General features: G+C 40.4%; 2 protein-coding genes across 5 annotated transcripts in view; both read left to right on the top strand.

Annotated features, from left to right (window-relative positions):
- The first annotated feature begins 1,128 nt into the window (after positions 1-1,128).
- On the top strand, positions 1,129-7,221 carry sh3bgrl3 (SH3 domain binding glutamate-rich protein like 3). Its single transcript, XM_035183408.2, has 3 exons — positions 1,129-1,314; positions 3,098-3,265; positions 4,631-7,221. Exons 1-3 carry the CDS (start codon positions 1,270-1,272, stop codon positions 4,694-4,696), a joined length of 279 nt encoding a protein of 92 aa, XP_035039299.1. The 5' UTR covers positions 1,129-1,269; the 3' UTR covers positions 4,697-7,221.
- A 1,119-nt stretch (positions 7,222-8,340) lies between these two features.
- trappc9 (trafficking protein particle complex subunit 9) overlaps positions 8,341-14,700 on the top strand; it is a 194,704-nt gene continuing 188,344 nt past the window's right edge. Inside the window, exons 1-6 of one of the 4 annotated variants that reach the window (XM_035182129.2) lie at positions 8,341-8,424; positions 9,853-10,448; positions 10,731-10,760; positions 12,413-12,558; positions 13,744-13,869; positions 14,652-14,678. In XM_035182129.2, the coding sequence (XP_035038020.1) occupies positions 9,865-10,448; positions 10,731-10,760; positions 12,413-12,558; positions 13,744-13,869; positions 14,652-14,678 (913 nt within the window). In that variant the 5' untranslated portion in view covers positions 8,341-8,424; positions 9,853-9,864. The remainder of the gene's footprint in view (positions 8,425-9,852; positions 10,449-10,730; positions 10,761-12,412; positions 12,559-13,743; positions 13,870-14,651; positions 14,679-14,700) is intronic. The other 3 variants (XM_035182131.2, XM_035182130.2, XM_035182133.2) reach the window with 3 other exon arrangements.

Here is a 14,700-nt window from a genome sequence, read left to right as displayed (position 1 = left end):
TCACTGTGTTAAATCCCCTCGTCACTGGAGCATGTTGGCCTTTACAGGGAACACCACGCTTGTTAGCTTCATTGTCTTTAATTATAACAGACTTGATGCTGGCCTCCAGGCCAATAGAATATGGTGTAGTTTTCCAAACTATCTTTTCAACCACAGAAATATAACATATGATCTAATATTATGCTCTGCAACTGAATCATGGCCGAAGAACTCAAACTCAAAATGGAAATTAAGTTCTAACATATTGTGCTTGTTTTATGTGTTATTAAGGTGCTGCTGCATAATTTTGTGGATTTCATGTTAAATCTGAAGAATTTTGTCGGTTTATTCCTCCTGATCCTGATCTATAAACTTTAAATTTGACAAAAACACTTTACAGTTACATTCTTGCTTTTAAAAATCTTAAGTTTGTGCATTTCTTCACAAAGTATCTTGGGATAAAAGGTACAGTAGAGGCTCGTAAAAGGACAGAATCTACAACACATTTTCATACAGACACACATAATGTCGACAAACACTTTACTGATTACCTTGAAGGAGTTTTTTTTTCCTGTCAGCACACAGAGAGGCCAAAGGACAAGCTTATATCTGTGGTTTTGAGTGAAGGACCTAATTATTATTATTATTAGCCTATTATTAATTAGTGCTGCTATTATTGCTGCTGTTATTACTTCATATAGTTAATCGTATTACACCTATAAATGTGAATAATACCATTATACCAACTAGTCCAACAGGGGTTGAATACAAAAGTATATACAACTGTGTTTCTTAGCTAAGCCTATGGAGCCTATAATTATAATTATGTGTTATGTCTAAAAAAAAACATATTAATAGCAATAGTAAAAATAATAGAATTGGTGCTGCTGTTATTGCTGCTGTTGTCATTATTATATAATTATAATTGTTACACGTATATGTGGGTATAATACAATTATGCCAGCCACTCCAACATGGGTTGAGTACAACAGTATATATGTTCCTGGCCCTTTTTATAATAATAATAATAATAATAATAATAATAATACGTCACTTTCATGATCTTGCGCATCTTCATAATCGTTTTTCTCTGGGTTTCCAGAAAAAGATGTGTCTTTTATTTTGAAAGCGACTTAGCCACAGTTCTTTCCTCTCTCTGATCCACTGCTGTGGGAGGGCGCGCCTCTGTCGATCAGATACACAGATACAGGGAGGTGAGGAACAGGAGGAACCAAAGGAACCAGAGGAACCAAAAGAACCAGGAAGAACCAGGAGGAACCAGAAGAAACAATGGGCGTCAAGCTGTACTACACCACCGTTACTGCCTCACGGAAGGTGAGTGACGAGGAGACACCTGGATGTTTGTGTTCAGCTCCAGCAGCAGCTATGAGCAGCAGCAGCTAAGAGCAGCAGCAGCTAAGAGTAGCAGCAGCTAACAGCAGAAGCTAGCAGCAGCAGCTAACAGCAGCAGCTAACAGCAGAGCTAGCAGCAGCAGCTAACAGCAGCAGCTAGCAGCAGAAGCTAACACAGACGCACCTGAGTCCTGTCAGTACACGCTTCCTGCTGAAACAGCGGCCTGTACAAGTCTCTGCCTGTCACAAGAGAAACGTCAGCACTTCTCTGTTGTAGACAGCCCGATTTCATTTAGCAGAACAAAAAGAAGCCAGGGTGCATTATCCCACTTCCTATATCTTTGTAGAGGGGATGTGTGTGTGTGCTTGGCTGTTCGCTTATTATAAATACTACTTAAAATATGGACTGTGTTATTCATTAAAGTGTCATTCTAGTACACAATGCTGTATCAGGAAAATCTAGCTCATGCGTCCGTTTCCTGTAGAGAAAACTGCACACCAAACCTAATCTGAAAAAGTGGCAGTTTAAGGTTGCCTTGCAAATGGTAAATATGAAGTGTAATGTACAAAGTTATAGTTGCACGCGCTTTAAATGCACCACAAAGTCATGTTTTATGAAATATTGTTAAACTTAGGTGAGGGGCACGGCTTCGACTCAGTCGGGCAGCATGTTCCATTTACTGTGGTTTGCTGTTAAAGTACACTGGGAACCATAATTTCTAATGTGTTGTGAAAGGAAGAGCAGACTAATGGATTATATATATATATAAGCCTAATTAATATATTATCATGGTGGCAACAGATTGGCAACAATCATCATAATGACATCAATAAAGTGATGTTGTAAAAACAATACAACATGTCTTGTTGAAGTCATTTCAGCAGCAGCACTGCATGAGAACAGTGACTGTCCATGATGCACTGGACCACATCTGCTTTCTATTAGGTGTGAGGAGGAACTCATGCAGTGGAAAAGTTTTGTGAAGGCATTTGTTTTTAACCCTCTCATATACAATAGCTGAAGTGTATGTTTGTACATGTACATATATAAATATATGTGTGTGTGTGTTTTATATATATATATATCGCATGTGTCAAACTTGTTTACATTTACTTCTATATGTGCGTGTGTGTTTATATACTGCAAGCTTTCCTTTTTTTTATTCCTAGTAGATCTCACCTGGAAGTCTTGTTTCGAATGTAGTGACTCTCTTTTTATACATATTGTGTTTGCCGACTGCAGAACACACACAACTCCACACAGTTCACTGTTTATTTAACTGCTGAGTCTGAAAAAAGAAAAGCAATACCCCTTTTAACTTTCAAGAACGTGACTTTGACCTTACTAGGGTTTGTGGCCAACTAAACGCGAGATTGTGTGTTTCCAGTACGTTTTGTGCTTAGGTGTGGTCACATTTACAAACACCTCCACCCCCCAACTTCCTCAACTGCCCAGAATGATCACATGGTCTATTAATCACCACCGGCAGGCCCGAAAAAACCACTGTATATAAATACACTGCCTCAGAAAAGAGTTTAAATCATACGGTTAATGTTTTCCATCTGAAAAAAATGTGTGCATGTTCCTGCCCTTCAGCACCATGACAGCAATCAACCTTTTTTTGCTCTTCTTAGTTTTTAGATTTTTAGTAAATGAAAGCAGGTTTAGAAGGGCTGGTAAACATCTCCACAGTACGTGCATGTAAGGCTATGTTGTGGCTGAATAATTTCTAATTGTCACTGTTGCTTATTTTTTTTCTCTCAGGTTAAGTCTGAGCAGGCGGATGTGATCCGGATCCTTGACAGTAAAAGCATCAAGTACGAGCTCATCGACATCTCTGTGGGCGGGGAGCTGCGTGAGGAAATGAGAAGCAAAGCAGGGGACCCAGCAGCGGGCCCTCCCCAGCTTTTTAATGAGGACCAATACTGCGGGGTAAGGGATACACACACACACACACACACACACACACACACACACACACACACACACACACACACACACACACACACACGAGTGGATTCCTGTTCATGTTTCTGGTTGGATTCCTGACCCTAGCCTGTCGCCCATTGTCGCCCGTGGAGACCCGTCGTGATCCATCAGGCTAGGATCGGACAAATATTTGGAATGATACTCTGGTTCAGGTTGGGTTCAGTCATGTTGGCTGGGCTGTCTATTTCATATTTTACACTGCATGTGCCTGAAATCGACAAAAACGTCGGACCTGGGGCTGTTTTGGACACCAAAAACAATACCTGTCTAGTTCAGGTCAGGCTCAGTTAGTCTTCGCTCAGATGGGTTCGCACAGGAAATTGCTGTAATTTAACTGTTTTCAGGAAAAATCATAGACTGTATGTAAAGAGGGACTACGCAACAAGTTTGGTTAGTAGCAATAGGGATGGAGTCATGGCAGCGAGGTCCCGCTGATACATTAACTCAAATCAAATAACTAATTAAAGCCAAACCAACCAGAAACATGAACAGTTGAACATACATCGGTGTGATTAGACAGAAACCATCTTTGAGAAATATGTATATGACGTGTGCTTTGAAATTTAATTTGGTCCATGTCCCATTATTCACATGGGAGAGGCTAGATTTATGACCCATGCTGCAGCCAGCCACCAGGTGGCCATGGAGACGCTCTGGTTTCACTTTTGGGGAGCTGTCATGTCGACCATTCTTATATATTTTCTATAATCTGGACATGTGTTTTATTTCCCTATCAGAAGCAATCCCTAGCCACACCAGCACACAATGAAAATGCATATCACACTAACAATCATGTACACTGGGCATGTGTGTCCATGTAATCAGGAAGTAGATTGTCTATTTGCAGTAGGTTGCTTAGTTGCAGAAAAATACTATGACTACTATACTATAACAGTAATGGTGGAACAGTTACTGACACATTGCATTCTGTGCTGTAAAATGAGTTGTGACTGATTAGACACAATTGGGAAGAGAATGTGTGTGACATCGTTTCCACACATCTCTGTTTCTCTCCGTCCACACTGCAAAGAACCAGGAGTTTTCAAAATAAACCTAGGCCAGCGTTTCAAAACATGAAAACGTCAATTAAGACCTTGATCATCATTGATCGTCTTTGTGCCCAAAAATGTAATAACCATTATGAGTTGACTTGAAAGACACCTTGATACCAGTTGTTATCAGTGAGAAATTAAAATGCTTCTTGAGCAACTTCAATTTGTTTGTTTTTTGCCTGTTGTCAGACGATACAGGTGAGAAGAGAATGTCTTTGTTTTCTCGTCTGCTCATTGACCCTCTTCCTCTCCACAGAACTATGAAATGCTGTCGGAGGCGGTGGAAGCAGACACAGTGGAACAGTTTCTGAAGATGGCGTGAGGAGGGTGAAGGGTAATTCTCCATCTTAACCCCAGCCACCCCCCACCCACCCACCCACCCTGCGCCCTGATGGCGACCCCTTATCCACCAGTGTCCACCCACTTTCTATGCCATAACGAAGAATGCCAAATATCTTGTATTCAGCAAATCAGAAGACACACATTCCCCTTACTGCACCATTAGACTCTAAAACAGTCTTAATCTCTTTTATTTCTACCTGTTGTTTTTTATATCTGTTCTTCGTTTTGATTCCCTTCCTGTCTGACAGACCAGTGTTACTAAGTGCTCCTAGTCCACTAGGAGGCAATGGGGTTGTCTAGATGTGCAGTAATTAGGTCGACTAATCATGGTGTCGGCCACATGACCGCTGGAGATTAAACTAATCCACTGGATGACAACATTCAACCCAGAATCTTCCTGATCCTCTGCAGACCAAACACACACATCATCACTCAGTCTTAAATACTTTTATTTTGTTTCTGTAGCCTTCAAGTTCCCATGTTGTACATGACTGCACACTATGTGCACTTCACATGGAAGCAAATGCAAACAGAAGTAGCAAGGACCGTGATGTCCTTAAACTCAATTAGTAATGAATTCCAGCAGCTAAATTATGCTTTTTTTCTGGCGTTGATGCTGATTTTTGTTCAACAAATCTATGTTTAAATTTACTGAGCACTTGCATGCATGCTTTCCTTTAATGCTGGCTTGGGCATGCCTGATCCGTGGTGCTGGCGAGATTGTCATAACAACAAAAAACAATCACAGTCTCTTGCTCGGGACACAACATGTCTGGTGTTGTTGCTAACGTGACATGCTAGCCGTCCATGCAATGCTAAATGAAAATACAACCTGAGGAGCTCACACCGGATTCATCGGGTGCCTCCCTCTCTCCAGGCTCATTTTGACGGTTGATGTCGGGCTGCCCTGTATTTGTGTTAATGTGTGTTGATTGGCTAGCTCCTTCACTTGAGTATTTGTTTGAACACAACAACGCATGATGTCACCATATTCCAAGTAAATGGGCAGCGTTTCAGTTGAAGCTTCCCACAGGTATGTGTGAGTGCTCTGTCAATGTTTCTCATCATAATCCATCGTCTTCGATATCTAATGTCTTGTGCATTTCACTCCTTACAGTTACAAAGACTAACTTTACTTACAAGTGTTCCGTGCTTGCAATCTAATTTCTTTTTTCACCGGAACTCATTTGGACCAGTTTGCACGTTACTGGCACCAACTGTCTGTTTGAGTGCTGTGAAACTGACAGGAGTGTGTACTGCACGACAGACAAAACAGGGACCTATGTGTAAATATGTTGCTCCATCGTACCTGCAGAACTCCACAGGGTACCTTTTGATATAAGAATGGTTATTGGCTTTCAGTAATAAGTGCTGACTCAGGCTGTAGTCACCATTTAGTACAAAGAGGTCATAAATGTAAAAGAAAAAAGGTAATTTTTTTTTTAACCATACACATATGTTCTTTCATAGGTTTATTCCAGTGTTACATAGTCGGGTTCAGGCTACGGCCCTGTTTCAAAAAAAATGTGGGATTTGGGGACTGAACCCGCTCCTTAGATATGTTATAATTGTGTCCAGTGAACCAAAAAACCAAAATCTATATTAGTTGTTTAACATTTCAGTAATAAGCTGCCCTATATTCAGACCCATTTGAGCAGGATGACACCTTTTGCAGGTGATTACTCACTGGGATTAGCATTTAGCTGACATCTTCTATGTTTTCCATAATTTTACTGTAGAACTTGAAAGCTCCATTTCACCATGTTGGCGACTGACGGAGCGAAAAGACGCCACAGGTTTAGAAAGGAGCATTTCACAGGGAGGTTGGACTGAAAAGATGTGAATTATCTTGCTTTCAACTTCGTAGCTTTGTTCCTTCCTCTTTTTATTTACTTTGGTTACAGTTCCACTTAATGTTCTGGGCGTGAAGATGCAGTTATGTGACTATGCACCCGAACCCTTCCTCATTCTGAACTGAAATAAAGTCAAAGCTGTGTTTAGATTGACCTGACTCAGTCTTACCAGCCTTAGGGAACACTCATCACATGGGAAAAATTAAGGCTTCACTTATTTGTGCTTTTTATGCGTTTGTGTTTATTCATTTGATTGATCTCATTTGAAATATTATTTTATGTATTTGTCTTTTTTTTTTTTTTGTAATCGAGAAAATGTTTTCCTTCTCTTACTCCTAACACCTGTCAAACCCCTCCATGTTGTCATGATGGTGTTGTCAAGGTTTAGGATCCCCAGTAATGGCAGCCTACACACAAACGTTGTACACTGTTTTGTAAGTCGATGGTTGTGGACGTTTGCCTGTTATTGGTGTGTTCACTATGAATCATGTTTTAGACATTCCATGTCTCTCTCTGAGCTCCTGCTTCGCTTTTGGACCAATATCTCTTGGCCAAAAAAAGAACAAATTAGGGAATAAAATGCTGTTGTCTTCCAAGAAGATTGTGAAAAGGGATGTATGGGTTAAAGAAAAATAAATTGGAGTTGAATCTACCTGTCTTGGTATTTTTATTTCTTTGTGGATCCCAACTAAAACTTCTAATGTGTAATTTGCTATTCAGTGTCCCCACTTCACTGAGGAATTTTACAAGATGGTGTGGAGGTGTCTCTCCACCGACAGGGTTGTCATTTCTAATTTGCAAGTTAGTGGAAGATGTTGATTGCCAATACAGTCACATGGACGACGTCTTCCTTATTTGATCTGCTGTCACTACATTTGTAGAAACATATTTTCACAAAATGATTGTCAGTATGTTGTTTATAATGATGAAATAAAACATCAAGTTTGTATGTGCTGAACTTTTAGTCTAAAGTTAAATGCTAAAAAATGTATTAATATTAATATGACTAATATAAAGTCATTAATTTTCTACATTGAATTATATTCAAAATGTTAAATGCATCAATAGAAAATTATTACATTATGAATGTAAAGAAATAAATAATATGAATAATTATTCATAATAAATAATATGAGCTGCATTCAAATTGACAGTTTATGCACACTTGTTGCTCGAGGTCTGCGTGAGATGCAGTACCTCTTGTCTCCTTTGAGTGGAGCAGATGTTTCTCTGCAGCAGAATAAAAACACGAAGAAGAAATTAAAGAGAGGAAATAAGAGATCCTGTTTACAAAATAAAACCCCAAAAGAAATTATTATCATCACTACTGTGGTAATAAAAAAGTGCCTATATGAATAAAAATACAATTTGAGAGGATTTTTTTTGCCGTCTATTCAATTCCATACTTTATCCTGTAGTAAATAATTAAGTGGAATTACATTTGCATCTTCCTGTTAGTCTCACTTAGAGTAAATGTTGTTTATACCCATACTACCAATATTTTGGTTGTGAAGACGGATTTTTTCATACATTAGTTTTGGATCCAAAATAAAAAATATGGTAACTAGGAAAAAAAGCGACAAGATGTAACAGAACTAGAAACATGCCTGTATTCTATCACGTTTCTTGATATAAGTTGATATGAACTATAGGGACACTGCCATGGAGCAAAAATGATCCAAATAAACTAATGATTGAAAACAATAAATCAATATCGCTTCGCATTGAGAGACGATCGAGTCTCGCGATGGTTTTATTTAGAAAATGCTGACCGGAAGCGTTGCTGTTATTGCACTGTTGTTAAACACTGGGTTAAAGCAGGAAACTGTGAGATTTGACAGGAGACTGCGAACAGGTAACGTGACTTAACCTTTTAACTGAGCTGGTGGAAGTTCACGTGACTGAGCTGAGCTGTGCGATAGAAACACGTCTATTCCCGACAGCGTTGTTTCTGCGAGACTGTCACTAACTGTTAATCTACAGCTCAGCTAGCTAAGCTAAGCTAAGCTATGTGACACTCCAGTGTTATCAGACACGTTAGCCACTTGACATCATGTAAAACGAGCCCAGCACGTGCTAATGAATGGAGGAGCTCTGTTTTGCTTCATAAAACATTTCTTTCACATGTTGTTTATAGTTGTAACCACTGTGATAATGTCGCCAGGTGCCACTGTTAGCTGCTAATGCTAGCTGTCAGAGACACTAAGCACATGCTGCTCTGCTTTTCTGCAAATGCAACTATAAACAAAGAAAAGCTTTGGGACTGTTTCCGGAGAGTCCGGTTCCCCACCAGGTTTACACCAGACACTCAGGAGCAGCACTTTTTCATTCAAACGTCAGAGACTCACACTGCTCACTAACACAGAGGATGCTTGTGTGTCCCAGCTGGGTTTTCACTTCAAGATGTCCTCGAGTCCTCCTATTAAATAAAGTGTGATTTCTCCCAAAGTGCAAAACATACATTCTCTTGTCTGTTGCATGTTCATGCTGTTAGTGTTGGGTTCTCCTTTTGTTTTGAGAGACCTGCTGCTGCCTCTCAGATGTTTGCCTCCAGCCAAATACATTCGAGGTGAACAGGGTTTGTGTCTAAAAACGAACTGCAGCCTCTCCTCTGTGGAACAGTACCCTGGTTATTCAACCTTATTTGTGTTGTAAACAACTTTTATTGACACTTTTTTCTTTTGAGGAAATGTAAAAAAACTTGAATAACACTCACTAAAACGCATACCTCCACCAAGACCCAACCGTCTCCTCAAATTAAATTAAATTATTCATACTTTTTTTTCATCAAGATCTCTGTATTATTTCTTTAGAAACTCACAAAATTTGAGGTAATATGTCCAATCTCGCAATATCAAAGCTCTTGGATCAGCCCCCTGATTCAGATCTGCGGCAAAGTTTAATGGCTTCTTCCCTGATCCAAACTGAGTCCCTCACCAACTTCCATGGTACTCCGTCCAGTAGTCTAGCAAAATCCTGCAAACTATCAAACAAAGATTAAGTAAGATTTGCTCACTGGTATTATTTATTTATTGATACAACTTGCAGCTACCTGTCCATTGCACTTTTGTATATATTTTGTATATGCTGGTGTGTGTATGTACCTTTCATGATTTTGTCAGAAGGCAAATCTAACCTATTCATGGATAGATCTATCGATTGATTGATTGATCGATCGCAGATGAAAGCATAACCTTCTTGGCGAGGAGATAAGTTGCAGATGTTTGGAAGTCAGTCCATAAGCTCTGTTTTTAAAAGTGTTTGTGTTTCTGTCCCCATGCAGCCACATGTGAAGATGAGCGTTCCGGACTACATGCAGTGTGCTGAGGACCACCAGACCGTGCTGGTGGTGGTTCAGCCAGTTGGCATCGTACCTGAGGACCAGTTCTTCAAGATCTACAAGCGCATTGCCAGCGTGAGCCAGGTCAGCGTCAGGGACTCGCAGCGCCTCCTCTACATCCGCTACCGCCACCACTACCTGCCCGAAAACAACGAATGGGGGGATTTCCAGACGCACCGCAAGGTGGTGGGCCTCATCTCCATCACCACCTGTGACTCGGCAAAGGAGTGGCCCCAGACTTCTGATCGCTTCCACGGCCAGAAGGAAGTGTACAGCTCCACGCTGTACGACTCCAGGTTGCTTGTGTTTGGGCTGCAGGGAGAGATTGCAGAGCAGCAGCGCACAGATGTGGCCTTCTACCCTGACTTCGATGACTGCTCCGATGTGGAGAAGAGAGTGGAGGATTTTGTGGAGTCGATATTCATAGTCCTGGAGTCCAAGCGGCTTGACCGGGCCACAGACAAGTCCGGTGATAAGATCCCTCTGCTGTGTGTGCCCTTTGAAAAGAAGGACTTTGTGGGTTTGGACACAGATAGCAGGTGAGTTGTTCTCCTCTCTGCATCCTGACCCCTTTTCAAAAAGCACGTTCACATGTAGGAGCAGGTGGAGGAGTGCTTGAATGTTAACATCAGTTAGTAAATGTGATATGCTGCATTATTTGGAAGTTTTTCTTGTGTGTCTGTATCAGTGTCAAGTTGCTTGTTATATGTCGGCCTCGCCAGCTCGGAAATTCTTCTCTCAAAAATCTGATTTTTGTTGCATTCATTTTTCTTTGTTCACCTTGGTTTATGTGTCTTTCTTCTTGTTTTTCTTTCAAACTGTCCTGTGAGTTTATTGTTGGGTGTGAAAAGGTGAGATGTTAGATTCATAAGTTTAGTGAACCCATCCCTTTCCCATCAGCTTCAGCTCTGCCCTGAGACAAACAGCCGTACTCGTGCGCTGTCGTGCATTTTGCTCATGACTCTGAGCCAAACTCATCGCTCCTCCGCAGGTTTCAGTTTATGCACAAACCTTTTTCAGCAACCAACTCAATAATCTTGGATGCTGGAAATTAACAGTTAAACACTGGCTGGTTTTGGAAAGTTAATAATTTAAGTTAATATATTGAAACAATATGCATTCCCTTGCAACTTCAAAAGGTGAACATGAACAATCTCATTCATACTGTTTCCATTTTGTTGTTGCATTGGACTGCAGCATATTTAATGTTTCCTATCAACTCATCTTTGTAAATGAGGTGGGACTAAATGACTTAAGCCTCACTATATAATGTCGACCAGGTCAACACCACTGCAACCTACAACCTCAATAATAAACACAGTAAAATCTCATCTAAACATTGTAACCTTTGTAAGGGTAAAACTAACGGCTGACCTGTTGTATTGGATTGCATTAGATATTATAGGTGTTCCTAATAAAGTGGCCACTGAGTATAAAGTTTATTCATAAGTAATTAGGCCTCAATGTTGACAGTGATGTTGATTACTTTTCTCTGCATTTTGCTTTTTATGCAAAATTCACTGAAACCACTGGACTCACTGAAACTACCCACTATGTTCAACCTTATCGTTTAAAACTGCATTTGTGATTTAAAAGCAGTTTTAAAAAAAAGACTAATATTTATATTGTGAAACAGGAAAAACCCTGGCATGGTTTAGTAAAGGAGGAGCTGATAGTTTGGACTCGCTGGCCACAGTTTGGCTGAGGCGTGTGTGCGTCAGGACTCAGGAGGTTTGGTTTGGAACGGCAGCAGTTTGGGAGATGGTCTGTCTGACTGCTGAAGCTGGAGTGAGACACTGGCCACATGGATCATTAATGAGTATACATCATGTTCCAGTGGCAAAGATAGCACTGCACCTACTCATAAAGGCCGAGGGAATTAAATTAGTTAAAAACGAGTTAGTTGTTCAGACGTAGCCTTCCCAGCATTAGTATGAATTTTGAATCTGGCAGATGTATGATATAGATTCACCGAGAATGGATGTTTATGTAGATTATATATCCCTGCTTTTCGATTATACAGCCAACAGAAATATTTTCCGTGGCTCCATTTCACTGTGACTCCGATCACCAACTGATTCACGTTATTCTTTTCTCATGACCTTCCCAGTCTTCTACAAAGCTCACATATCTTTCACAATGGGATCGTACTTTTCCTCAAAACACTTAAATCCCCCCTGTGACCCTGTGAATCTGCTCAGTCCTGAGTGTTTTCATGTTATTGTGTGTCGGCTCATTCTCTGTCCTCGTTCTGCTGCTCTCCTTTGCTTGTGCTTCCTCGCCCCACACATTCCCTCTGTAGCTGACTGATAAGATTCACTTTAAGTCTCCAGTCCTGGCAACCTGCTAACGTAAGAATGGACAATCGTAGAATTGCAGAGCTGTTTTTATAAGAAGGAAATCTTCAGTATATATATGCGTGCTATTCAATAAGTCAAACCACTTTATTCACCCTGCTGTTGTCTGAAAAGAAGTCTTTCTCTTTCCTGCTGCTTTTCCCCAGGCATTATAAGAAGCGTTGCCAGGGACGGATGAGGAAGCATGTCGGGGACCTGTGCCTCCAGGCGGGCATGCTGCAGGACGCCCTGGTCCACTACCACATGGCTGTGGAGCTGCTCAGAGGGGTTAATGACTTCCTCTGGCTGGGTGGTAAGTCTGGCGGATGGGGAGACCACAGCCTGTTTATTTGCTGATGTTGATGTGTTATAGTGTGATATGTTCTATGGGGCCACATAGCAGCACTGTTGGCTGATGTGTCTGTAATTTGTTTCAGATGGAGTCTGACCAATACTGGACTTTTGAGGCCAGAACTATAATTGACACTTGAGAGTTTTTATGCCTGGCTGGAGGCATTATGTTTTCGGGTTGTCTGTACATCCGTCTGTTATTCCACATGTCTGTGCGTCCATCGGTCAGTACCATTCTCATGAACACAATATATCAAGAACGCCTTGTGGGAACTTCTTCAAATTTGGAACAAATCGTCACTTGTTTTGTTACATTAACACATACAACACTTTCATTTTAATGCTGCAAATTCTGGTCACTTATCATCCAATCTAGTCTCTGGTGGTAATATTAAGGTGTAGACAGTGGATGTCTGGGCCAAGACTCAGTGTTTTGCGTTTACTGTACAATGTTTAAAGTCTGACTAGTTTCTTTTATCACACAAGTCAAACGTTTCTCCACACAAAAGACACACAATGATGCTTTCTGTAAGTGTTCTTGGTCCAGGCGTCAATCTGGCTAAGCCCTAATAACAGCTATCTGCATATGAATGCAGATAAAAAGCTGATAGCCGATGAATTTCTGTCTACGTGTTCTGACTCTTTCACTCTCCACACGGACTGTTTACCAGTGGGCAACATAAGCCTGCTCAAACATGATTGGTCTGTAGTAGAAACGGAAACCCAAAGGCTTCCTGCCCCAAAATCTTGTCCCTCGCTACAGATTCTACATATTCCCATTCAGAATGTGTATTTAGAGATTACTTTATCCTCTGATACACTGATACAGATTTATTTGTTTATAAGACAACAATAACCAATAGCCGTGCTTATATATTGGTCAGACTGTGGTTTTCGGATCAATATATTTCCAGTGTTTGTGTCTGCATTTTCCATCTAACTGTCTGTTTTTAATTTGCTCTGATCCAACCTGATGTGCAGTGACTGCAGCAGTAGTTTGCTTTGTTGTTGAAGAAAACAATAAGCAGTGCAAACATCTGGATCCCAGAGATCCCTTCAGACACTCTTGAAGGAGTAAGATCTAGAAAACAAAAATGTAAAGAACAAAAAAACGTTTTTATTTTACTGATGTGTTTTTCGTCTGCAGCTGCGTTGGAGGGTTTGTGCTCGGCGTCTGTTATATTCCACTACCCTGGAGGCACAGCAGGGAAGAAAGCAGGACGCAAGCCAAGTGTCTCTCAGCCAGCAGATGCCGGCAAACGCCACAGACCAGGTGAGCACACTGCTCTGTGAGCAGACTGATGGAAACAGAGGAGTGGATGGGACGACTGCTAAACGGCTGTTTTCTGTGACGGAGTCAGAGTGTCACTGCTAACTGTCAACTCCAACGATACTAAACTTTGCTCTGCTAAGCTGCTTCAGAGACGTCGGCTACAGAAACTGCAAAAGCTTCTCTAATTAACCCTGATGATGCTAATTCAACTTTATTCAAATTGATGTGTTTAATCTCTATTAATAACATGGTGTTTTATTAACACTGTCTTGTGTATGAATTTAGCATGAATGTATGTATGTGTGCATGTGTGTGTTTATATATGTAATGTTTGTTACTAATGATGATAATTTTTCAATCATTTAGTTAGTATATTTAAAATCTTGCACTGATTTGCAAAGCTATGAAATAATGAAAAGCGAACAAATATTTGTTCTAGAAATCCAAACTTTTTTTGCCAATTTTTCTTCAAAAAGTACTTAAATGTACTTATAAATACTTATAAATATATGTCAAATTGTCATTTTAACCCAAGTTAATTAATTGCACAAGAAATGACTCATTCAAATTTTAAATAACAAATGATCATTTTAAATATATATTTTTTAGTTTTTAATTTGAGTACAAATTGGTTTTGGTGATTTAAATTGCATGCTGAGAGTTATCAATGCTCATGAGTAGCAGCAGCAGCAGCAGCAGCAGCAGCCACAGCGCAGACTAACACTGCTAACGTTGCGCCTTGCGTCATGGAGTCAATCTGCATTCTTTTTCTTTGTCTGTAGGCGCTCAGGAGGTCCTCATTGACCCAGGTATAGTATATCTAACATCGCT

Source organism: Hippoglossus stenolepis, chromosome 17 (assembly GCF_022539355.2).
Source record: "Hippoglossus stenolepis isolate QCI-W04-F060 chromosome 17, HSTE1.2, whole genome shotgun sequence".
Taxonomy (NCBI): domain Eukaryota; kingdom Metazoa; phylum Chordata; class Actinopteri; order Pleuronectiformes; family Pleuronectidae; genus Hippoglossus; species Hippoglossus stenolepis.
The sequence above is the reverse complement of the archived record's forward strand: the minus strand, read 5'-3'. Positions and strand labels throughout refer to the sequence as shown.

Excerpts from the sequence above, each read along its gene's own strand:
- sh3bgrl3 (XM_035183408.2), top strand. The coding sequence starts at position 1,270 with ATGGGCGTCAAGCTGTACTACACCACCGTTACTGCCTCACGGAAG. Across the intron at positions 1,315-3,097 it reads CCGTTACTGCCTCACGGAAG|GTTAAGTCTGAGCAGGCGGA; the intron begins GTGAGTGACGAG and ends TTTTTCTCTCAG. Across the intron at positions 3,266-4,630 it reads ATGAGGACCAATACTGCGGG|AACTATGAAATGCTGTCGGA; the intron begins GTAAGGGATACA and ends TCCTCTCCACAG.